Genomic DNA, 25656 nt, shown 5'->3' on the forward strand with positions numbered 1-25656 from the left:
AAAGATTTTTACTATGAAAAGTCTTTTAAAAATCAAATTTATTTCTATTGTATCTAGCTTTATGGGTCCTTTCATGTATGCTTTTAACTACTTGGTCAAACTGGATTTGTTCACTATGTGGTTTGCTAATCTTGTCATTTTTGTGTCTAACAATCTTTCAATGAACATTTTTTTTTCTGGGAGTCAAATGGCTCTCATTTTAAAATTAAAATGACTGAAAATTTAAAACAGTTTGTCAGTTACAGAGCAGGTATGCTTGATATCAAAAGGAGAATTGTTGAAAGAGCTCATAGACTACTCACATCTTTCAGAGTAATGATGTTTGGATGTTGCCCGTACCTCAAGAGAATCTCAATTTCTTCAGAGGGGTCTCGTTTGCTTTTATCAATTATCTAGAGTAAATGAGAAACAGACCAGTCAGACATCTGCTAACATCACCAAACACAACTATGTCTAATTGAAATGTACTAACGTTTAATAGTCTTCCCATAATCATTGTTCTAGGATAGGACAGCAAATGTTCTGCAGTACTAAGAACCACAAATGCAATTTGCCCAAAAACAGAGGGCACAATACTCAGCCTCTTTTTTATGCCAGCAACTGTTACCCACAATTGTGAGTCTGAGTGGTGTCAATTGAATATGAATTACTTGAACAGTGTCCTCAAAAAATAAATACCAGCTGCCTGCATTTGCTTCCTCCTTGCTTGATACATAGGAATTGCTTGACAGCTATGGTCTTCATTGCTGATTAACCTATAGAAGACGTTCACAGTCATAAAGGAGATATAATGGACCTGAGTTGTGCCCTGTTGTATTCATTATTCTCTGTGTGTCACACCACCATATTGAACTAGAGAGTGTCCATGGGCCAGAGCAGGGATAGATGTCACCAGGCCCTAGGCAACATGGTGGTAGATGCTCAGCTTGAGGTTCCCTGGAAGGGGTGGGGCCAAGTGCAGCCAGCCCTCAGTGTTTCCTGGACAGAGCTCCCGGTGGTATGCCAGCGATTTAAAGGTCTAGAGCCCCAGACCCTTTTCAAGTGCCAGGCCCCAGAGCAACTGCCCTCTTTGCCCCCCTCCCATCAGTGGCCCTGCTGGGGGCTGAGCGTGGCCCTCCATTCTAGAGGAAAGCATCACCATGTATTGCACTGTCCACTAGCACAAACAGTTTGCCTCTGTAGACAGCAGGTCTAAGGAAAACATTATACCTACTGCTTAAATGCCACCCCTGCAAACAGAACCTGCTGCTAAGACAGCATTTATTTCTCATCAATATTTCTCCCTGCTACACTTGAGATGTCAAAGGGGCTTGGTCACTTGCTCACCAGAGAGCATTGCTTTCAGTGCTGAATGTTAATTGGTTCTTCCTAGCTTATATGTAAATGACAAATATGAAAAATTAAAAAAAGACTGGAGGAAATTAGCTTTACAGTGGAACATCAGCTGTAACTCTAACTAATGTTGCAAGATCTACTCCACTACAAGCCTTATTTTAAAAAAATTCTGGCCATGAGAAATTCAGGCCAAAAGACAAGACTTGTTTTTCCCTTCTGAAAAGTCCTGGGAAATCACCAGATGCACTTTTGAATAACAGGACTCTGTGAAAATATCATGTACTTTTTCCAAACTCATAACTTTAAAATTTTTGGTTCTTAAGACTTCGGACTTTTGATAGATGTAGTTCTGAGAACTAGTACCTGGTATAAATAACACAATTTCTTCAACTAAAAACTTCTTACAAATATTAACTTTCTTAACAATGATACAAATTAGTGCACATCAACTGTGGCATACATTTTCATTTATTGTGAAGATCAGTGCAAGGAGGTACACTTCTGAGGATATACCAGTGATTTGATTACGTAACAGTTGGTTCAGGCATTTTAATTATGTCAACTATTGCCGTGTGGGCCAGCAGTGAAGTGCACATTTAAGTAAATGCAGAGAGAAATTTTTTAAAAAAAACAAGCAGCATGGAAAAATCCTATTAGAAACTTCTGCTTAGAATTGTATTATTCATCTAATGTAGGGGAACCTAGACAGTGCTCAGAAAGACTGTGGCTATCCTTATTGAATGCTAACATGTGGGATCCCAGAGACATAATGTCCCGATTAATCAGTAAGTTTGATATAGAAAGGTATTCGAGGTACAGCTGGTGGATAGCTGAGGATGAGTGGATAGTAACCCTTTCTATATCCCTTTAGGCTTTATCTCCCTTGCAGACATGGTGAAAGGGGAGTGACGGATAGGTAGGGTCCTGCGCACTGATTGCCTGAAGCATTCACTTTTTACCAGCCTTTTTCTATGTAAGCCTGTAAAAAGCCATTAAGAGCTTTGCTATCTCTACAGTAAAGCTACCATACTATCATGTAGTACACTTCTTGTATGTGCATACACTGTCCAGGTCTAATTCTACCTCCTTTTGAGCTGGTGAACAATATTGCAAGGCGGGGCATTCACCAGGCTGGACAGATGAGGCAAGGGGAAAGGAACATAGGTAGAAAGGCATATGCCTTGTGTGGTGTGGGCCTAAAACCAATCACTAGCTGGGGCTTTAGCATTAGACAGGCCAGTTTTAGAAATATGCATGGGAAAGTCAAATGAACAATATGGGCCAAGGGAAGTGGTACCTCAGACTCAGATAAGCTTCTAGCTTACATCTGTATACAATGGTTGCAGCGAGGGACACCTGGCATAAAAGGTAGCATGACAGTATAATTTAATAATCCCTCCCTAGAATCAGACTCCTCAGTCTCATTCAGAGTTGCTAAATGGCAGGAATTGGGCCGTCCTTCTACTTGGCCAGCATCTGGGTCTTGAGTCCTAGCGGAATCCTAGCTTTCGTGGGTGATCTCTTCTTGGTAGTTTCTCAGTGACAGCTGGCCATGTTTATGGTGGGGAAGAGAGTAGGCAGCACCCCATAACATTCCTTGGTTCTGGGGACATGGATTTGTGAAAAATCAAGTCCAGCTCATCAAAAATTATGTGTCTTCTGCTGGATTTCTTCCTGGCATCCTTGGTTTTAGTATAGGTCACCCTGCGCTGTTCATTTTTTAAAATCCAGCACCAGTTGGCATTCTGGTCATGAACCCCCATGCTAAGAGAATGTCAATGAACAGATCTTTATTATGGAAGCTGGCTTAAAAATGTTCTGCACTGATGATTCTCTCCAGAAGGTAATGGGATACAAAGTTCTCAGTGCAGCTTCAAACCGCCACTCAAGGAAGGTTGCAAGGCTTCTGGAGTTATAATGGCATACTCAGTTTCAGGAATAAATGGGCAAAATCTGGTCCTTTTGCCAGCTTTTAAACGGGGGACAGGGCATCTACTCAACTTGACCCCAAAGCATACGAGGGCATGCAAGTATACAGCTGAGTCGGTGATGGTCACCTGCAAAGCAAAGTTGGACTGCTATTGGAGGACTGCTAAATCCATAAGCAGCAATGCTGTGGGCACACAATGGACCCAGACGAGTTTGCTCTGCAGGAAAGTTAGTTAAATTTGAAATAAGACTTCTGAGTTAAAGATAAATGTGGAAGTTGTCATGTGTACACCTTTTCAAATCAGATTAATTTGACTTAATCCACTTTAAACCCGGCTCTGGCTACGTAGACGATCCCTTAGACCAGGGATGGGGAACCTCAGTCCCGGGGGCAGGATGCGGCCTCTGGCTTGCCTGGATCTGGCCTCCAAGGCTCAGAGCCCCCCAGCATTGGGGAGTCTGGTGCTCCAGCCCCACCTGCTTCCGTACCATGGGGCTGCAGCACACAAAATCTATTAGCCTGGACTCCCCCATAGGTTCTGGTAGGGGAGGGAAATGTGGGGAGTGTTTTTCTCTCTCAGTTGGGGGCCATGTCAGTGAGGATTTTTTGTTTTTGCTTCTCACGGGTGTGATGTGTAACCGCCCAACTATTTTTTTTCTGTGGGTCAGCAGTCACCTACCCAAAAAGTTTTCCCACTCCTGCCTTAGACTTTTCCTCTGCTAAGAGAGATCAACACTCATCCTGATCATTTTGCATTTCCTTTGAGACCATATTTCTTACACAGTGAGAGTCTGGTCTTTCTCAATCTCTCCCCATATGAAATCCCATGAGCCATTTCTACTCTGTATGTAGGGGATGAACTTTTTTCATTAAGGACCTTCATTTTGAACTGAACTCTAGAAAACACTTGTGAGAACACGCACCAGTGTTAAAGTAAGAGACTCCTATTGTCTCTTTCCGGTGCTGGGGTTTGGAATAATGTGAAAATGTGCCTCTAGTGTTATTTCTCTGTGGCTTTTGTGGTAAACACCACCAAGCCAGAAAGTTACACAGTGTATCAGTAGTTTAACTGAGAACATACTAAATGCTCTGTGGTGCTTTTGGAAATCAGAGCTAAAAACCACAAAGGGTTAACTATTGTACTTCAGAAATGTAAGAAAGTGAGCCTCAGCCATTCTTAATAGATTTGTCTCTGTGCTAAATGATCAGGGGTTGATGAAAAACTCATGTGTCTTAATTCTGAATAAAGCATTTCTTCAAGAGAATGGGTTCAGTGCAGATGGTGTAGAACATCTCTTGCTCCTTGACTAATACAACCTTCATATATTTAACTGGCTAGCTGAAGACTGGTATATTTCCTTCCAGGACAAGTTTAGGGAACAAGTTTCATGACATTTTAAAACTAAAGGATGATACTGAATCTTCCTACTTTATCTAGGTTAGCAAGCAAGGCCAAGAAAGAAAAAAAAATCACAATTCTAATTAACAGTCATATAATTTCAGCACATAGAACTTGCATGGGCTTGTCGGTCCTTACTTGTCAAATAGGAGTTCTATCTATGGAGGGTTTACAAGATCAGAACTTTAAATTTTAGATAAACAAATGGTAGCCAGTTCTGCCACTCTTACTTCTTGAGAGAAATCTAACTAAACGTTTCTGGGGGTGGCACCGTGATTTAACACCAGCTGTACTGATACCATCAATTATGGCAAGACTCTTTCAAATGCAGACATTCCCACTGAAACTTGCACTTGCACAGAGATGTACCAGATTCCCAGGGAGTGTGACAGGTGCATTATACAGCACTGAAATCATTAACAGAGCATGGAAGGAGGGACCAAAAATATCTCCCTTTGATTAGCACCAGGGAAAAGATGCCAGCAGTGCAGAGAAAGCATAGGGGAAGTAGGAAAATATTCAGGTCGTCACTTCATGAAGCTGCTTTATGTTGTATAATGTGCTTTGAAGACCTTTTAAGAAGCTTGGTTGGGGTGGTAGCATGGGTTAAATAACATTTAATACGGTTGTATGTATCCGTATCATAATATTATTTGTAAGTGCTTTAAATTAGGAATACAGAAACAATTAATTCCATGTTTTTTTAACAGACTATTTTATACCTCACATCTATGGCACATTCATGACACTCTGATATACTTGTTCCTTTAACTGCAGACAGGCTAAACACCAGTTTTGAACAAAAAAGGTGTAACTGTGTGTGCTGAAATTTTAAAATGTTCATCTATAATATTAAATTCAAAGAGAAGTGACAACGATAGAACCTTGCAGTCCTGTGCTGCTGGTTTCCCTTTCAATCATATTTTCTTCTAAAAATAAGTCCTATTTATGTCAAGCATTTGTTTCATTTTGGTTCCTTTGTATTTCAAGTTACTCAGGCTGGGTGAAAATCATGTCAGATGTGCTCACATTATTTAAAAGGACATGGTATAATATTACATTTAAGATATCTCAGAGGAGAACTAATCCAAGTCTAATAGTTCTGTGGCTTGGGGTGGGATGAGAGGGAAACAATTTGCTCTTTTACTAGGTTTGATTCATTTCAGGGGGTTCACCCACCTCTTGGTTAAACCTTTCAGAAAAATAGTGGAATGAGTATCTTTAAAACAGATTTAATTAGCAGCAAAAACAAAAACATGGCCATCAGACAAGATGTGTGGGTGGAGTATAAAGCTCTCTGAACACAGAACATTATTTCCACTACTTGCTGACTCAGTGTTTACAATTTTAGCCTGCAATGACAGCCCTATGACTTAGCCCTAGTTTGGTGGTTTCTATTTTCCAAGCAATGTACAAATATGAATTAATTCACAGAGACCCTCTCCTTGTGCCCTGGGAAAGGATATTTTATAGAGAGAGACTGTTCAGTCTGGGAGCTTCAAATGGGGAGAGCTTGGGAGCTGGAATCAGGAGACCTGGGCTCCATAGCTTGTTCTATCATGGTCCTGCTCAGTAACCTCAGTACTGCTCTTAGGCTCAGTTTTCCCATCTGTAGACTGGGGAATAATACTTACCTTCCTTTATAAAGCCCTATAGATGTTAAGTTGTTTTGATATGAGAAAATTCTTAAAGTAGCAGAGTTCAATCTTTATAGGCATAGTTGGGATTATGTTTTTGAATATGGACTGCTTTGCATTTATCAGCGTTGAATTTCATGAGCCACTTTGTTACCCAGTCACCAAGTTTTGTGAGATCTTTTTGAAGCACTTCACAGTCTGCTCAGGCCTTAACTTTCTTGAGCAATTTTGAATCCTCTGCAAATTTTGCCATCTCACTGATTACTCCTTTCTCCAGATCATTTATGATTATGTTGAATAGAATTAGTCCCAGTACAGACCTCTGGAGGACACCACTAGTTACCTCTCTCATTCTGAAAACTGACCATTGATTCCTACCCTTTGTTTGCTGTCTTTTAATCAGTTACTAACCCCTGACAGATTACTTTACTGAAGAGCCTTTGGTGAGGTACTTTGTCAAAGACTTTCTGGAAATCTAAGTACCCTCTATCCATTGGATTCCCCTTGTCCACATGCCTGTTGATCCCCCTCCCCCAAATAACTCTAGTAGATTAGTGAGGCCTGATTTCCTTTTACAAAAAACATGTTGGCTCTTCCCCCAACAAATCATGTTCATCTGTATATCTGACAATTTTGTTTTTTACTTTAGTTTCAATCAGTTTGCCCTGTTCTGAAGTTAGACTTACTGGTCTGCAGTTGCCAGGATCACCTCTGGAATCTTTTGTAAAAATTGGTGTCACATGAGCTATATTCCAGTCACTTGGTACAGAAGCTAATTTAAACGCTAGGTAACAAAGTATAATTAGTAAGTCTAACTAGCAATTGCACATCTGAATTCCTTCAGAACTTTTAGATGAAAGCAATCTGGTCCTGGTGACTTATTACTGTTAGGTTATCAGTTTGTTCCAAAACCTCAATCTGGGCCAGTTCCTCAGATTTGTCACTCAAAAAAATGTCTAAGGTCATGTCCTCAGCTCTGAAGACCAGTGGAAAGGATTCATTTAGTCCTCCTCCCCCCCACCAATAGCCTCATCCTTGAGCACTCCTCAAAAAGACATAGCTTTTCAACTCCAGAAAACAGAAAAAATGCAGTATTTCTATTGTCATTCTTTTCTGAGACACCAAAAATCCTAAGGTCTAATGGTTCAGTAAAAAGTATATATCAATCAAAGGATGCTTAGGTTGGTAGAATAGCAACAGCATAAGTAGAGCATATGATGCCATTCAAAAAGCTCCATACTGGAACAGATTTGGACTGAGTTTCTCGCCCTTTGTGGAAGATTCTGGATTTGCACATGGGCCCTACTTTTCAAGAAGTATTTGTGTATTCCTCTTTAAAATTGGGAGACAAGAACTGCATAAATTGTTCCAGTTACGGTCACACTGAGGCTATGTAAAGCAGCACTAATACTCATTAATTAGTTAATTGAGTGTGATAAACCCTATGTACTATAATAGAATCTGCTTGCAGAAGTGTGTGTGTATGTATGTGTGTCTGTGTGAGAGAGAATGAAATGTATTAATATAGTTTCCTGTTTCAATGAAAGTGCTTTTTCATAATCATAATAAAGGATGGAGACAGATTTATGTTAACTTGCTTTTTGCTAAGAATGTTCAAATTTTCATGTTTTCCTCCTGAGATATATACAGATCACTTTCATTGCATTATAGTCCAAAGGGGGGGGGGGAGGGGGCTGGAGAGAGCAGGGGATTTATTCTCCTTGGAAATATTGGCACATACCTGTTATTTGATGTGTTTTGGACCATTCTAAAGATCTAAGGCAAAAGATTTCCTTTTCATAAGTAATCTCTGGAAGGGTGCAATTAGCACACAGACAGTGAGATTACATTGGAGACAAGGAAATCATTCTAAACTTCTTTCCAGCGGGGTGTCAGAATTTAAAGATGGGGCTCTTGTGAACTGTTGGCAGCACTTAAACTTGTCTATATTAAAGTCCCCTAGGATGGAAATACAGAACCAAATCCCAAAATTTTTGTCACTGCTTGGCGTTTGGAATAAATTACCTTTGATACTACACAGTTATGCTGCATGCTAGATTTGATTAACTTACTGTGAAGCCTGTTTTAGTGTTAAATTTGAAAAAATTTCTTAAAATTGCCTTGATCTTGCAAGCTAAGAACACAGATAGATCTTGGATTCTGTTCAGAGGCCTTTTGAAATCAGTGGGGCTATGTGTAGTCACTTGCTTCTAGGAGCAGGCAAGATTGGCCTAGTGAAAAGATACAACAAGCCTGAGATTTTTTTTCCACTGAAATTCTCGTTATGCTTCCTAGCGGTCAATTTTTTCCATGTGTGGTAGATGCCTTGTAGCCAGATACACATAAAGGCAGTCCCAATAATACAGAGACCTCAACAATCAATCAGACTTGAAGACAACTAGGCAGATTTTTTTTCCCTTTTTCTGCTTCAGTAAATAACTATACACATTCTTTTTTCCTCAGAAAGAATACTAAATAAATGCAGCAGCCTACCAGACAGTGTTAGAAGGCTAAATTTATCTTGGTAGTTATTCACAGCTTTCTGCACTTAGTAATAAACTCTTGATATAGCTGCAGGTTATAAGAAGAATATTGTGCAGTGATCTACATTTTATTGAGTACTGTCTAGCTTTCAGACTAATATGCTTTCATGCCTACTCAGGTCAAGCATCTGAAAATCACCAGGCTACTACTATGAACATTAATGGAAGGGAGGAGAAGGTTAATTATATATTATTTGGGCTTTCTTCACTAGATCACTGCACGCACATACATGTATTTGGGGGTACTGATCACAAAGACCCTGCAATAATAACATGTCATTCTATTGGGTTAACAACATTTATGTCTTGATGGCTTGTAGACACTGCCTCTCTATTTGTATTGTATCTGTACAGCTTAAGCAAAATGCACCTTTCTCCCAAATCAGCCTATATCAAAGTAAACAGAAGTGGCTGCATCCACAGGATACTTACTAATTACCAGTGTTACAAACTTGAAATGAGTGTCATTTTATCTAGAGAAGGGCCTGTGCTATAAAACTAGTCTCTATTTGCAGCTTCTGGTGAAGATGGCATGTTGGGGCAGAAGGGTTATGGCTGCAGCACTTACTCCCATCTGGCTGTTCTCTACAGGAGAAACAGCCCCTGTGGCCTAGCACCAGCCAATGTAGTTCAGAGCACTCCCTTAAACCAGCGCGATCCTCTGCAGCCTCATTTCAGCCCTGGACAGTTATCTCTGCATCTAGCACCATATCTTCATTGCTATGTGCATGCAAGAATCAAAGCTGAAAATCAGCAACAGTATGTAAACAAAAAAAAATTTTCTCCAAGAGTTCTAATTTGTATCAAGTCTCTGCAGTGTTTTCAAGTGTCTGATTTGCTGCTCCCTTCTCTTGTGGACGGTTTCCTTTCTTCCCTGAAATAAAGCTCTGAATCTGTTTTGGGGATTTCATACCAACTGCCTTTCTTTTTCCTTTAGTACAATATCACCCCCACGCCATGCCACCCAAGCATTTTTCTTTACTTAATTGACTTAATTTCTCTAAATGCTGAGTTAATTTAATGAAAATCAGGTCAGTCTATTTTACTCCTTGACATGACACCAATATAATCCTTACAAATATGCTCCACAAAACCAATCCCTCTTTCTGTTTAAAATCCCTGGACATCTGCTATACCTGCCTTTGCAAATGTATTCAGTATTTGAAGACTCTGAGCCTGAGCAGACATCTATAAAATGAGAGATGCTTTCATTTTTCCAAATCGTTTCCCTTGTCCCTATGCCCTCCCAGGGATCTCTGAGAAGTCAGTGACATATTGGAGAAATGGTCTCAAACTACAGAAATGATCTGAGGTAAATAGGAAGAAGTTCAATAAGGAAAAATTCAAAATACTCCACTTAGGAAGGAACAATCCGTTGCACATGTACAAAAGGGGAACTGACTGCTAGCAAAGAGTTCTTTGGAAAGAGATCTAGGTCTAGAGCACACCACAAGCTAAATGAGAGTCAGCAGTCAAAAAAGCAAACATTATTCTGGGATGTATCAACAGGACTGTTTTAAGCAGCACACAAGTCATTCTTTGGCTCTAATCTGTGCTGATTAGGCCTCATCTGAAATATTGTGTCCATTCTGGGTGCCACATTTCAGGACAGATGTGGACAAAGTGGAAGAGTCCAGACAAAGATGTGGACAAAGTCCAGAGAAGAGCAACAAAAATTATTCAAGATCTAGAAAACCTCTCCTAATTAGGCAAGACTGAAATAATTGGCTTTAAGTCTGGAAAAGAGAAGACAGAGGGGATGTGATAACAGTTTTCAAATACCTAAAATTTTGGTGTAAGGAGGAGGGAGAAAACATTTTCTTCATAATCTCTGAGGATAGGACTAGAAGCAATGGGGTTAAATTGCGGCAAGGGAGGTTTAGGTTGGACATTAGGAAAAGCTTCCTCTTAGGGTGGTTAAGTAATAGAATCAATTGCCTAGGGAGGTTGTGGAATCTCAATCACTGGAGATTTTTAGAAGCAGATTAGACAAATACCTCATGCCTCCCATGAGTGCAGGGGACTGGACTTGATGACTTCTTGAAGTTCCTTCTAGTCCCATGATAACCTGTATTGATACTGCCAAACTACACACCAAACAATGAACCTCTAGCAACCATTTTAGTTTTAATTCTTTGTTAACTTGGAAGTGACCTCAGAAAAAGACCCGGGGAAAAATTTTAAAAGCCCTTAATTCTCATTTTTAGAAGTGAGTTAGGCAACCAGTAACTTTTGGGATTGCCTACATGATCATTTAGCTTTTGTCAAGCTGGAGTGTAAATCTATTCCACATTGACAAACTCTTAATGTGCGTCAGCAGTGTTCACGTAGACATTGAGTGCTAGGTTCAGTTAATGTGCTTTGAGCTACCCTGCTTTCAAATGGGAGCGGATCAAAGTACGCTAGGGAATTCATATTGCACAGCAGTCACACCCCAGCTTGCCAGACAAGAACTATGTCTAACTGAAATTCAGTTAATATGCCTTATAAAATTATCGTAGAGGCAGGTCATACTGAAGTTAGTGCATAGTAATACTCCTCCACCTAGACAAACCCAGCTTCCCCAAGTGAGTTAGGTGCCTAACTCCTGTTTAAAACCAATGGAAAATAGGTGCCTAAGATGCTTATGTGCTTTTTATAAATCCCTCTAAGCTCCTTTTTGCATGTTTAGGTGCCTAACTACCTTTGTAAATACAGCCCCAGCTAGCTTTATGATAAGGACTGAGAACTCAGATGAACAAGAATGAGAAAAGGGAGAAATGTCATACATTTTAACAAATATTTACTGTTTCTGGATTAGGAAGGGGTGGTTCTTTTTATTGGGTGGATTTTCACCTCTGACTGACTAAGTGGCTACGTCTACACTGGCCCCTTTTCCGGAAGGGGCATGTAAATTTCACCAGTCGTCGTAGGGAAATCCGCGGGGGATATTTAAATCAAAGTAGGAATAAGACCCTCCGGAAAAGGGCACTTTTTCCGGAGGATCGGGGCCAGTGTAGACGCTCTTTTCCGGCTTTTTAAAAGCCGGAAAAAAGCGGCGGACATTTTTATTTAAATGCCGCGGGGGATATTTAAATCCCCCGCGGATTTCCCTACGACGACTGGTGAAATTTACATGCCCCTTCCGGAAAAGGGGCCAGTGTAGACGTAGCCAGTCTGTCTCTGTACTCTGACTCAATACAGGCGGCCCCCGACTTGCAACGCGATTGGTTCCCAGGGAAGCGTCGCTAGTCGGGGGCATCGTAACTCAAACCCACATTTAGGATAGGTGCCGGGCCTCTCGTAAATGCGGGCCAAGGATGTAAGTCGGGGGTTTTCGGTCCCTTCTGCACTTACAACCCCCTGCACTTAAAACCATTTTTGTAACTCGGGTGGTCGGAAGTCGGGGGTTTCCTGTATATGGAGAATCTATTCTCCTGCATAGAAATAGTAAATAAGTCCCAGCAGGGACTGTGCAGCATGGTGTGTTGTGTTCTCTGGGCAACTGGCAGAGGTTATTCACACAGGGCACGTCTAGACTATGTTCTGTTTTCGAAAGAGGATATGCAAATTCTGCAGGAATTCCTGCAGAATTTGCATATCTTCTTCCGATTGCTTTTTCAAAAGTGAGTCTTTCGAAAATGAAATAGTCTGGATGCATTTTTTTTCGGGAAAAACCCCTTTTTTTGAAAAAAACAGCTCTTCCTAAAAAAAGGAGGTTTACACTTTTTTTGAAAGGGTTCCCCCCCCCCCGAAAAAACTCCGCATCCAGACTACTTTCACTTTTGAAAGACCCGCTTTTGAAAAAGCGATCAGAAGAAGATATGCAAATTCCCGTGGAATTTTCATATCCTCTTTCAAAAACAGAATGTAGTCTAGACATACCCTCAGTGACATTATTCATATCTTCCTGCAGTAATTCCACCAAATGATGTGTACCTAGCCCCTTTGCTGCCGATACCACTGTCCTGGGGGTGAACAGTCTCTGAAGTGCTAACACTGGGTGAGAGAAAGAATGAGACTGACTCCGCAGCCTGGTGACTGGGGCACTCATGGGAGGTTTTTTCCCTCCTATAGCAAAGACCATTTAATTATTAATACAAAGTAGAACCACTTCAGCAGGAAAGACTAAGAGGCCTCTCCTGCAACATTCTTCAGGTCAGGGCACTCTCTAGGGAGGGAGTAGGCTCCAGTTCAAATCCCAGCTCCCCATCAGGCAGAGGGGGGAATGAAACCTGGTTTTCTTACAACTTGGGTGAGTGCTCTAATCACTGGGCTACTGTAAGGGCAAGGCTGCCTCCACTTCCTCTAGCCTTCTTGTGTGGGGTTAGGTGCGCTCTGTGCACATCTCCTGGATTTGGACCTCATAAGTGGGGGGAACCACTGTGATGTAGGCACCTAGACTAAGGTGGAGATTAGATTCCTAGAGGACTTCAACAATGGACATTTAGTTGCCAAGGGGCTTTAGGCACAGTTAAGTGACAGCTGAGCAGGGCTTTCGAGGCTCTTAGTAGTACCTAAAGGGATCTAACCCTTTGAGCTTTTTTTTTCATGCTTACTGCCAACAATACCAAAATATTTTAAACAAAGAAAATATTAAATACATCTTAGTTCACATCCCACCTGCAAAAGCACAATTTAAAACAAAGCAAAGTTTCACATTCATTTGGAAACTTACAAAAGGAAAATACTCAGAAGAAAGGTAATTTCGTAGCATTCCTCAAATACTGTACATTCAGCAAACATTCTGAATTGCGTACTACAATGTATTTTCAAGTAAATATCCATCTTTACTTTACATTTATCTATGTACCTGCTTCCACTAGATCAATGGGTTTCAAATGTTTTTTCTCATGACCAAGTTGAAGAAAACTATTGATGACCGCAACTCAACATCATGTGACTAGAATGTGGACTCTGGGGTGGGGATGAGGAAAAGGGCTTTGAGGTGTAGGAAGGGGCTTGGGTTTTGAGGGGGGTCAGTTCTGGGGCAGGAGGGGTTTCCTGATCAGTGGTGCAGCAGGGGTACTAACACAGGCTTCCTGCCTCTCCAGGCACCGCAGACCATGTTGTGCCACAAAAGCAGGTTCCTAGCCAATGGGAGTGCAGAGCTAGGGCATGTAGCAGGGGCAGTGCGCAGAGCCCTGTGTGCTCCACGCTCCACACCTAGGAGCCGGGCGTGCTGCTGGCTGCTCCTATGGCACAGCGCAGTCTGCAGTGCCAGGACAGGCAGGTAGCCTGACTTAGCACCCCACTGGCTATCTGATCCCCCTACAGCAACATGACCCAGTGTCTAGAGAATATTGGAACATTGGGCCTGATTCTACTACCCTTCAGTCACATGGAGAACACAGATCTTTCTGGAAATAGTCATATGATTTGTTATTTGAAGCTGAAATCAAGCAAGTTATCCTCTTAAAACTTCTCTGACACATGAGCTTTTATGTTAGTAGCTATTTTTCTTCTGCATGCTAACCACATTTAATATTTGGAACTTTTTCTCGGAAGACAAACCCTCTAGACCATCAGTCCTGCAAGTTTTATCTTTTGCTATCTCTAATATCTGCATATCCTTTAATTAATGTAGGCAACAGATGCTGCAATTTAATATTCCAGTTGTGATCTTACCAAGGAATTACACAGAGCAACCATTATTTCCTATTAGAAAGTAATTCCTTTTTTTTATAGCATTGCAATTTGCTGGCTTTCTTTGCTGCAGCTATGTACTGTGGCTTGGTTTTCGCAATATTACTGTGCCTAATCTAAAATTCTTTGCTTTTTCTTTCATATCCAACTGAATTCTTTTTAATTAGTATTTTGATTCTTTCTTGGATCTCACTTGCTCTCATTTGTGCATTAGCAGTGTCTCTGAATGCTAATGAGACAGAAGGGGAAGGGAATTTGATTAATCATAGGTGACTATGACAGTGCTGCATATTTCTTTTTCTAAGTATTTCTAATTATACAAAGGCAGTGTCTTAGTTTAATACACCACAACAAATGAGAAACCAAGGGAGTTTGCATTTATAAGGAGTACACGTCGCTATTTTTTTTTTTATTTGGGAGCTATTTCAATTTAGATCCTGTTCAAATCTATTATCTAGGTAGCAGTGAGAATGGCTGAAATGATTAACAATAAACTAAACCCTGACTGAATTGATATTCTATATGAGAATGAAAGGTTCTTTCCTTCTGCTATTTCACCTGCTGAGGTTAAATCAGAAAGATGAACCTTAAAACTCAACATACCATCCTTCTGAAAAGCAAATGAGTCCGTGGCCAGATTGATGCCCAATGTAATGGAGCAGCCTCGACATACATTTGCATCTGCCGGGATGATTTCTTACCTTCACCGCAAATTCTGCTTCTGTTGTTTTATGCACACACCTTTTGCATACTGAATAGGAGCCAACACCTATGTCTTCCTTGATCTCATATCCATCTGTAAAATGAATATTGTTCCCATGCAACTGCTGCAGAGAAAGACAAAACAAGGGAAATCAGAAGACAAGCATTATGGAACCATATAACAGAGGAATCCTGGCCAGCGACAATAAAGGGCCTGCTGAGCTCATCCTCTCCAAACATATACAAAGGCTCCATTGTCCTTAGGAAATATATTATCTAAGTTCAGTTCAATGAAGTTGTGTCCACTTCCTAAATAAATGTGTTTCCTTCTTTATTGGTGCCCTTCCTCAATAAACTACAATTGTGTGTCTAGAAACAATGGTTGAGATGTTTTTGCGATTTAGAGATTCAGTTCTCACTAGAAATTGATCACACACTATAGCCCAATGAATATTTAAATATTTATACAAAGTGGAACGACCCCAATAGGAGAGATTGAGAGACTGACCAAATAGAATGGTGGTTAGGGAAGAGAGACTTGAATCTGGATTCCCCCATGTCTCTCGTGAGTACCCTAGTCACTGGGGGTGTGTCTACACTACCCTCCTAATTCGAACTAGGAGGGTAATGTAGGCATACCGCACTTGCAAATGAAGCCCGGGATTTGAATTTCCCGGGCTTCATTTGCATAAGCCGGGCGCCGCCATTTTTAAATCCCGGCTAGTTCGAACCCCGTGCCGCGCTTCTAATCCGAACTAGCTACTCCGTGCCGCATGTAGCCGTGCGGCACGGGATTCGAACTAGCCGGGATTTAAAAATGGCGGTGCCCGGCTTATGCAAATGAAGCCCGGGAAATTCAAATCCCGGGCTTCATTTGCAAGTGCGGTATGCCTACATTACCCTCCTAGTTCGAATTAGGAGGGTAGTGTAGACATACCCTGGGTTAGTAGCTATTCTGGGATTGTCTGTCTCTCTTGTTTTTCCACAGAGTTTTGAAGAGTCTCATTTTTGACTCCATGAAAAATGAGACCTAATGCTGACTCAACATTTTTCAGAAAATGAAATTATTTTCTCGCCTGCCCCAGCAATTGATTGTGAAGCATTTTGTGCTATTATTGCAAAAAACAAGCTATATAAAATTATACTGCACTGTAGCACACAGAATAATAAGAGGATGAAAGCCGATACGATAAGCAGGGGCACTCCTTATGAAGTGCATCAGAAAAGACCTCATGTCAGATTGCAATGTTCACGTGGTTGCAGTGCCATTCACTCCTGTGTGTTTCTTTATTTGGCGTGCAAATCTGCATCAGTGAACGAATGGGCAGAAACCATCCTTACGGACAGCTGATGCTCACTTTGCCATTTACAAAAGAGCCAAGGAAAGAGGGGGCATTGGGCAAAAAAACTGCTTCCTTTTCTCATAGTAGCAAAAGAACTGGCTGGGATGTGAATTTACTGCAGTGGCATGCAGGGGAGGGAACATCAATGAACATCCATTTATTGGCTGTTTCTTGTGGTTCATGTAAGAAGGTAGAGGCCCTGCACATGGTGCCATTTACTCCTATGCCTGTAGATCCAAGGTCTGTGTAGCCCACACAAAGGGAGGCCTTACTCTCCTTTATGCCATTAGGAAAAAGATAAAAACAGCCATACTGAGCACTGGTCCATTTTGTGCAGTATTCTGTATTCTGACAGTGGCCAGTGCCACCAGGTACTTCAGAGGAAGTGAACAGAATGTACAATCATTGAGTGCCCTAGTCCTGTAGCCCACTCCCAGCTTCTGGCAGTCAGAGGCTAGGACACTTGGAGTATGGGGTTGCATCCCTGACAAATCTGGCCAATAGTCATTGATGGACGTATCCTTTATGAATTTATCCAGTTCTTTTTTGAACCCCATTGGCCTTCACAGCTTCCCCAGGCAATGAGTTCTACAGGTTTAATTATGTGTCATGTAAAGAACAGATAGAAAAAAAAATATCAATATCACCAGATAAATCCATGCTATTCCAACATCTTGAATACTTCATGCAGTTATGGTTGATGGCGCTCAAAAGAGGACAAAGTAGAGAGAAGAGCAATACACCTTATTAGGGGAATGGAAAAACATTCATACCAAGAAAGAGTAAAAAGATTAGGATTGTTCAGCTCAGAAAAGAGACAGCTAAGGGGAGGTATGATGAAGATCTATAAAATCATGAATGGTGTGGAGAAAATGAACAAGGAAGGAAGTGTTATTTACCCATCATATGGCACAAGAACCAAGAGTCACTGAATGAAGTTAATAGGCAGCACATTTAAAACAAACATGACCATCTTTACAGCATGCACAGTTAAACTTGTGAAACTCATTGTTAGGGGATTTTGTGAAGGCCAAAACTATAACAGGGCTAAAAAGCATTTAGAAGTGCACTTTGTTTGAGTAATTAAATTGAGAGTGTCACATTTTCTTTATTCCAAAAAATAGGAAAGTTTATTATACAACTAAAAAGGCCTTTGAAAAATCCCCCTTTTTTTGCACCTGCTGCTGGCTGTAAGCAAATTAGATTAGGGATAGATAAGCTGATTGACTGAGGTAGTTTCAAATGTAATATGCAGCTCTATCTGCTCATCCAACGTGACGCATAATACGAAGTGTCAGTACCTGCACAATTGGGTGAATTGTGATTTTGTGCAAATCTGGCTGTGAAGGCTCCTGTACCAAATTGGATGCAATGAAGCTGAACCCTCTGAAAAGGTGATGAGCATTGGCGCTTGGAGGAACACCAGGGGAGTCTGCAGAAGAAACAAGGATATGACTGCGTGAGTTGAACCAACAGAGATCAGAAAGTGAGTAATGGTACAAAATTTGCAGCAGTGAAGGTCACCACTGCCATCCAACAACAAGCCACACTAAATCAGCAATCAGGCACCTGTAGTCTTCATTATCATGATCTCAAGATTGTGATATGCATGGACTACCTCTTCCTGCCCTGTATCCAAACACAGAGGGGAACATCTATGCATAGATCTCCTGAACAGCGGTCTTATTGCACAGCAGTTTCCACCACACCATTACAACAGAGCACTCCACAAGTCTGGGGTCCATGCCAAGAAGGAAGGGGCTGGGAGAAAGTGGGCAGACAAGAGCATTGCTCTGTCTTTGGCCTTGTGGAGATTCCCCAAGGAAAAAATACAACCTACAGCTGTACAGCAGAACCCCTCTTTTATGAACCAATTGGGAACTCAATTCAGAAAAATCCAACCGTGCATAAAATTGAATATGATAGTAGATGTGGTGTCTAAGTTGGCGCACTGCATGGCTTTCCTTCTTGTCCTTCCATCCAAGGTTCTGAGGCCATTGGAATGTGAAGGGATGTCAGCGTGTTCTTCATTAACATCACTATCGTTATGGAGGTTTTTTTTATCCGCTGTCATAAAAAATGGTTTGTATAAGATGGTTATTTGTTAAGACTATTGTTTGTAAAAATCAAGGTTCTACTGAATTCCCCGTCATCCCCACAGACCCTTGTTCCTGAGGCCTGGGAATTGCCACAGCTACAAAGAATGTAGAGTAGCATGAATGGAGATGTGTTGTCTCAGGGTCAGAGAAGTAGCAGGAACCACCAGTCTGGAGCAATTGCAGACATATGATGCCTCTGCACTGTAGTTCCTGGCCCAGTTGAAATGTATCAAGTTTAGGGGTAAGAGCAGTCACCTATTCTATGCAGAGGGGACATGTAAGGAATGGGTATTACCCCTGGATGGACCAACTGGGCCAAACTTTGAAGGGATCCTCACGGATATTTCTTTCCCTAAAAACCTCTCTCATTGTAAAACCCATGGAAGGGGGTGATCTGAGTCTGAAAGTTTAAATCCTTCTGCCCTCTGAGTCACACCCCCATACAACATTCTCTGGTAGCCAGCCCAAGAATTAACCTGTCACAACAAGGGGGAAAAAGATTTATTTATCATTTTTAAACACACACTTATAAACATTTTTAAACAATGCAAACAACAGGGCTCAGTAATATCTACTGGTACTGTCCCTGGATTTTAACTAGATGGGTATTATAAAACCTATGCTATTTATGCCTACTTATTTCCTACTGCCTTTCATTGTTTTTCTGACACTCCCTCCTATTACAAAACAAGTACTTTAAAAAAAAAAAAAGTTAAGGAATTACACCTCCCATACTAAAATATCTCCTGGTAGAAAACTCATAGGACAACCAGTTTCCCATCCCCTTAGGCCATGTATACTGCTCTTGATTTGTCTATGCAACATCTGCTAAATCAGTATCAATATTAACTGAAGTCAATGGACATGTCATGCGTAGCTGTTCACTGGAATTACTTGGCAAGGTAACTTATTTCCCTATCTGAACATTTTCCTCAGAAATGCAGTAAAAAATCATGAACAGAGAAAGATGCTCTGAACAGTTCTTTGGATAGCAGCATGACGACAAACCTGTTCAGAGGAAATTATCTGCTTAACACTGTAGAGGTTAGTGCAGCCAGGGTTGCAAATGGTATGTAATTCATCAGGGATCACTCGTAGCTGTGACATGCATCAGAAATAAACACAATGAATCAGACCTATCTCCAGAGAGCGAGAAAGGTCATATTTGTTTGTTAAAATGATCTGAGCTAGCTGTTCATCTCTCAGCATCTTGGAGACTGCTGTCTTTCCAAATGCTCGCATTGAATCAAGGCTTTTGCAAAATCAGATGCTGGAATATGGAATTGCATCAGTTTTACAAGCCTGGTTAATAAAAAGCAGGAATGAACAAATCAAAACCAAATCTTAACACATTGGAAATGTAGGTTTTAGAGAGGTATCCGTGTTAGTCTGTTTCAGCAAAATCAAAGACTCCGGTGATACTTCAAAGACTAACAAATTTATTACGGTATTATAGCATAAGCCTTCGTATAAGCATAACTCACTTCCTCAGATGCTGAAGAGAAAAAGACAGACAGAAAGGGATACAGAGATGGGATTGTGACATCACTGCTAATTAAATTAAATTAAATTAAATTAGCTGATTTAATTAGCACGGATGTTTCAGTCCCATCTCTGTATCGCTTTCTGTCTGTCTATCTGTCTTTTTCTCTTCAGCATCTGAGGTAGTGAGTTGTAGCTCACGAAGGCTTATGCTCAAATACCCTAATACATTTGTTAGCCTTTGAAGTGCCACTGAACTCCTTGTTGTGTTTGGAAACTTAGGAAAACTCAGCTCCCGCTTCACACTCTTTGATTTCAGTACTTTTCTACTTAAAACTAACTACCAATTCATAATCTACAGCCAATTTCTTCGTCATCAACAATTACACTAGTTATTTTATTTCCAACAGCAAAAGTTGACCACACTGGCTCATATGTATATAAACAGGACGTTAATCTGTCTACTCTGAGCTCAAAATCATGTTAGTTAAAACATGATAGTTACATTTTTTCAAACCTAACTAATCTGACAAGTCTAGACAAATTCCAAGCAACTTCACCACTATGCATTTTAGTCTTTCAAATGCATATTGATCTTGCATATTTATCTCTCAGACTAAACAATACCCCATTGAGGGAGGTAAGAATTATCATCCTCATTTTACAGATAAACAGACCCCGTGATTAAGTGACAAGGTCACACAGGATAGCTGGCTCACAACACAACTTAGGAATCCTGACTCTTAGTAATTCTATCCTAGACAACACAAAACTTCTGATGCAGCAAATTATTCAAATGTAAGATTTTGGGGCCAAAACTGATACATAAATATTTTCCAGACAGGAGAACTCATTCCGAAAGAACTTGACAGCATTTAAAATAACAGGTTATGTTTGTACTTTGTTTTCATTTCTCTCTGGCAGCCTCAGTATAACTCAGCAACAGAATTGTCATGACCAAGATTATAGGCCATCTTTACAGCACTTACTGTTTGGGTTTGTTGTCAGTGACAAGGGGGATGATCCTAAGGCCCACATCATGAGAGAAAAGAAACAACAAAACAAGCTCCTGTTTGACCCCATTAGACATGCACTGTGCTCTTATGATTAAGACAATTTTTGTATAATATACTCCTGCAAGTGTAAATCTACACTGGCAGCAGGAAGGAGACCCTAGCATACATTTATGTAGAATTTGTCAGGCTGAAGCACCTTCTCTGCCTCCTCCAGAGGTACTGGCTGCACTTTCCCCTATATCTCCTTGTATCTGCACACCTCATCCATGGCCTAACAAAATCATGAGGTTTCCTTGTTAACCTCCTCATGACACTGGCTAAGATGGCCATCCACCAGGCCAACAGGAAGAAGCTGACCAGAGTTGGGTGTAGAGAAGCTGATTTTAAACCGTGGGTCCTGCTTCCATTCCCTTGTTGCCTTACATCGCTGGGAGATGTCCACTGACAGATGTAGCAGATGTGATTCAAGGTTCTCTGCTTAATGTCCTCTCTGAAGTCTTCATATTAGCCCCTATGACCAATCCGGTCCCTGTGTTCTCCTTCTTCTGTTCCCAGATCTTTGTTGTGGTCTAGGCTTTGTGATTGCTCCACCTTCGATCAGGGGGCGGGTTTTTAGTTCTGAGTGAGTCTACATCTGCCCATCCCAGTACATGCAGTAGGTACACAGACAACTGGCTCTTTATTTAAAAAACAAACAAACAAACAAAAAAACCCAACAACCAGATTCATCTGGGGATCAGTGTGTTCATTAAACAAAAGACTTCAACTAAAGATTTGGTGTACATAAATATGATGGGAGGTTGGTCTGGTCCAAGCACCATCACAATGTTTTTTCAATCCATTATTGATGTATGTATTCACTCAGTAGAGCACTTGAACTCTGTAAAGGAATTTTATTATATAGATTCTTCAATTGCTGTGCTGTGGAGGGGTATGTAAGTCTGTCCTGCAATCAGAATGGGCAAAGGGAAAGGTTGGAGAGGGCCAGCTTTGCACCCCCCAGAAGTGACAGGGCCTCAGGCCATCAGCCCTTAGTGCTGCCCAGACTGTGGTTCCCCCCTCTACCCCCACTGCCATGTGAAGTGCCTGGCTGAGCTCTCTGGCAGCAATTCAAAGGGGCCCGGGATTCCAGGTGCCATTGCCACAGTAGCAGTGGCTGGGAGCTCTAGGCACTTCTGAACCACTGTATCCTGGGGCAATAGACCTCTGGCCTCCATGCGGGTGGGCTGACTGCCTGTAATGGAAGAACAACAGAGCGATACTCTTCAAAATCGACTCTATTGCATTGAAGCAGACAGTACTCAATGCTTATTTATGCTTTTCAAATTCACATACTCAAATATTTATCGGAAGCTCTTTAATCCTAAGCAACCTCATGCTTCACAAATCACTTACCTAGCTAAAATCCCACTGTCCAAGTATATTCACAAAACAGTTAAGGTAAATTATATGTGTGTGCTGCAAGAAGGTAGCAAGTAAACAACTCCTTTGCAGGGAATAATCTGGATCCTAATGAATGCACATCAAGGACAGGAAACTATAATATTTGAACAGCAACTGATACAAATACTAGGCTTCTGTAATATAATTCCACTTACTCCAAGAACGTAATCAATCACGTTAAATTAAGATATGATCATGATGATGATTAATTGTGAATAGAAGGGTAAAATTACATTACAGTCAAAGGGTGGCATAATGACCTACACTACAGATGCTTCATAGTAAATGTAATAAACCACAACAGAGAAGCTTAATTAGTTTCCAGTGTCAACAGGCCCATAGAATGAATGTACAAGAACCATGGGATTGTTCACTGTTTCCTCTCTTTTTCTTAACTAAATTAAATTTATTTGTAAGCAAAGATACTGTGCTGGGATAAGGACTATTGTAGAAGGGGCTGATTTTTATTTTATGTAAGCCCCTTTACACTGCTCTAGATGTGTAAAGGGGATCTTAAAAGTGGTAATAGATCTCGCTTACACTAATTTTTAAATTATTGGGCCTGATTCTTAGTTAGACTAAGGATACATCTACACTGCAAGTTAAGATGTGACTGTAGCTTTAATCTAGCAACCAAAGGTAACAAGAATAGTGAAAAACTTATAAAACAACAAATGGTCTGGTAGCACTTTATAGACTAACAAAACATGTAGATGGTATCATGAGCTTTTGTGGGCACAGTCCACTTCTTCAGATAACCAGAGTTTTTGAAGTGGGCTGTGCCCACGAAAGCTCACGATACCATCTACATGTTTTGTTAGTCTATAAAGTGCTACCAGACCGTTTGTTGTTTTTTAAGTTTATCCTATACAGACTAACTTGGCTACCCCCTGAAGCTTCTGAACAAAAATAGTGAAGACATGGTGGCACAGGCTTCAGCATGGGTAAGTAACCTAAGTATGCACCCAGGTTCTTCAACGTGACTGTACTGGGGCAGCTGGTCTGTGCAGAAGTCTATGCTGCCCTGACTTCACTACTATGGTTACCTATGCTAGACAGATTAAAGCCATAGGTATGCCTTCTCCTGTGCTGTAACCACACCTTCACTTGTGGCTTGGCATTGGAAGGGGGCCTTAATGTAAAATGGGGTTAAAAACACTGCCTTGGTATGTACATCTGTTTCATACCAAGTGTCAAATTGAATCTGACAGTTAATTATCAGAAAATGCCTGTGAACAAATGTAGTATAAACTATGCAAGTCTGTTCCTCAGCACACTTGTGCATACAGTGGTTTTCGTGCCAATAAAACTGGCGGAGTGTGAACACCAAAAGCACTTAAAAATTTAAATACATATCTCAGTTTCTTCAAACTAGCTGCCAGACCTCAAATCTCACAAGAACAGACTAGCTTGTAAAGTTTCCAACATTTCACAGAGATGTGCATCCAGGTTCCAAAAATCAGAATTAAATGTGCAGATATCTGGTGTAAAAATACCTGGTACCCTGTAGGGCATGCAGCTCCCTTTTTCCCTGCCACAGCCCACACCAGCCTGACTATAACAAAAAAAATTAGGATGTGTAAAACAGTGATCAAAATAAAAGCGTTACAAGCATTTTTCATGTCATGAAAGAAGATTCGAGTCAAGCTTTGGGTGCTAGTTTGAATACATTTTAAGAGAGAAACCTTAAACAAAACCACCATCAGCCTGAACCAAAACTATGGAAAAGTTCTACTTTGGGTCCAAGTGCCCTAACCCATTTTTAGGGGTTTTATCCACTGGTTCACTTATAACTCTCATTATAATTTTGGGACAAACTGGGGTTGAAACTTGAAGCCAGAGGCTGCAATTTAATATAATACTTAGAACTTTCTACAGCACTTATCATCTTCCAATGACTTTACAAACAATAAAAATAACTCTTCATCTTGATGAGGCACACCGTTAAGTACCACTGTATCTGTATGGCAGGTAGGAGAAACTGTGGCAGAGTGGTTAAATGCTTTGTCCAAGGTCACAGAGTGACTAGTGCTTCGGGGATTACTGGTACTACAGTTGTTTGGTCAGAAAACTAATCCACAAGTGTAATAACTGCCCCAAAATATTCTGCCAAGCATATATCGCTAGTCTGAAGTGGAAATTATAAATAAAACTAAGAGCGACATTCCCAAATGGAGCATTTATTGGTCATTAACCAGAGAATGTAGCAGTGATGGGCCAAGTTCTATGGGCAAGCATAACTCCATTGACTTTACCAGAGTTTTGCCAGCAGAGAATATGACCTTCCATCACCGTTACCATTCATCATGTTCCTCTGGTCAGAGTGTTCTAGGGCATTCAATAGTCCTGGCTTTCAACAAGTAAATCAGACAGCCTAACACAGTTACACACAAACTTGCAAAGCTGCCAAATCCTTTGAAATTGTTATTTAAAATAGTTAACATTATTTAATCTAAGCAACACCCCCCTAGTAAAAACAAAGTAATTTTTCTTCAGTTTAGAGATGTCAGGCACCTTTCCTTTTCTGGATGATGTACCCAATGAGAAGCTGGTAAAATAACGATGGGCTTGTTCCTGAGAAATGCTGAGCACTGGCAGCTTTCTCCTGGTTTGGTGCTGGAAAGGCCCAGCCCACTGATCCCATAAAAGATCAGTCCTATTGACTTCAGTGGGGGTGGAGTTATTAACAGAAAATATCCATCACTTCTGATCCATCTCATAACTGATGCTAACCTGTAGGGGTCCGTGACGTGAACTCGGGGTCAAAATGAAAAGTGTCTTCTGGCCGTCCCACAGCTGGTTTAAAAGGTGGCTTGATTTCTTTTCTGTATAGTTTCTACAAGAACAAGGATAGAGAACAATCAGGGATATAACATCATAACATAGTAGCAATCAGGTCCAAGTACAGAATTATACATGTCTTTAGCATGTCCTCTGTCAGGGGAATTATGTGCTACTCTGGTAGGGAGTGATGTGCTTGAGAATGTAGCAGCTACTTCTGCTCCTGTTGATTGGAATCTGTGTCCTAGTAAGTCTTTGCCACTTTTAATTATGATGACCCATCTATACAAAAGGCATCCTTTAGCTACAGAATGGCACAAC

The 25656-nt window shown here is 40.9% G+C and overlaps 1 protein-coding gene across 3 annotated transcripts in view; it reads right to left on the reverse strand.

Annotated features, from left to right (window-relative positions):
- The window catches only part of RPS6KA2 (ribosomal protein S6 kinase A2), a 330666-nt gene that overhangs the window by 19965 nt on the left and 285045 nt on the right, over nt 1–25656 (reverse strand). For all 3 annotated transcript variants that reach the window (XM_075924624.2, XM_006134512.5, XM_089777328.1), the window contains 4 exons: nt 25288–25390; nt 17816–17946; nt 15171–15296; nt 303–392 (listed from right to left, as the gene is read on the reverse strand). In XM_075924624.2, the coding sequence (XP_075780739.2) occupies nt 303–392; nt 15171–15296; nt 17816–17946; nt 25288–25390 (450 nt within the window). The remainder of the gene's footprint in view (nt 1–302; nt 393–15170; nt 15297–17815; nt 17947–25287; nt 25391–25656) is intronic.

The sequence above is a fragment of the Pelodiscus sinensis genome, chromosome 3 (assembly GCF_052426305.1).
Source record: "Pelodiscus sinensis isolate ZL-2025 chromosome 3, ASM5242630v1, whole genome shotgun sequence".
NCBI lineage: Eukaryota > Metazoa > Chordata > Testudines > Trionychidae > Pelodiscus > Pelodiscus sinensis.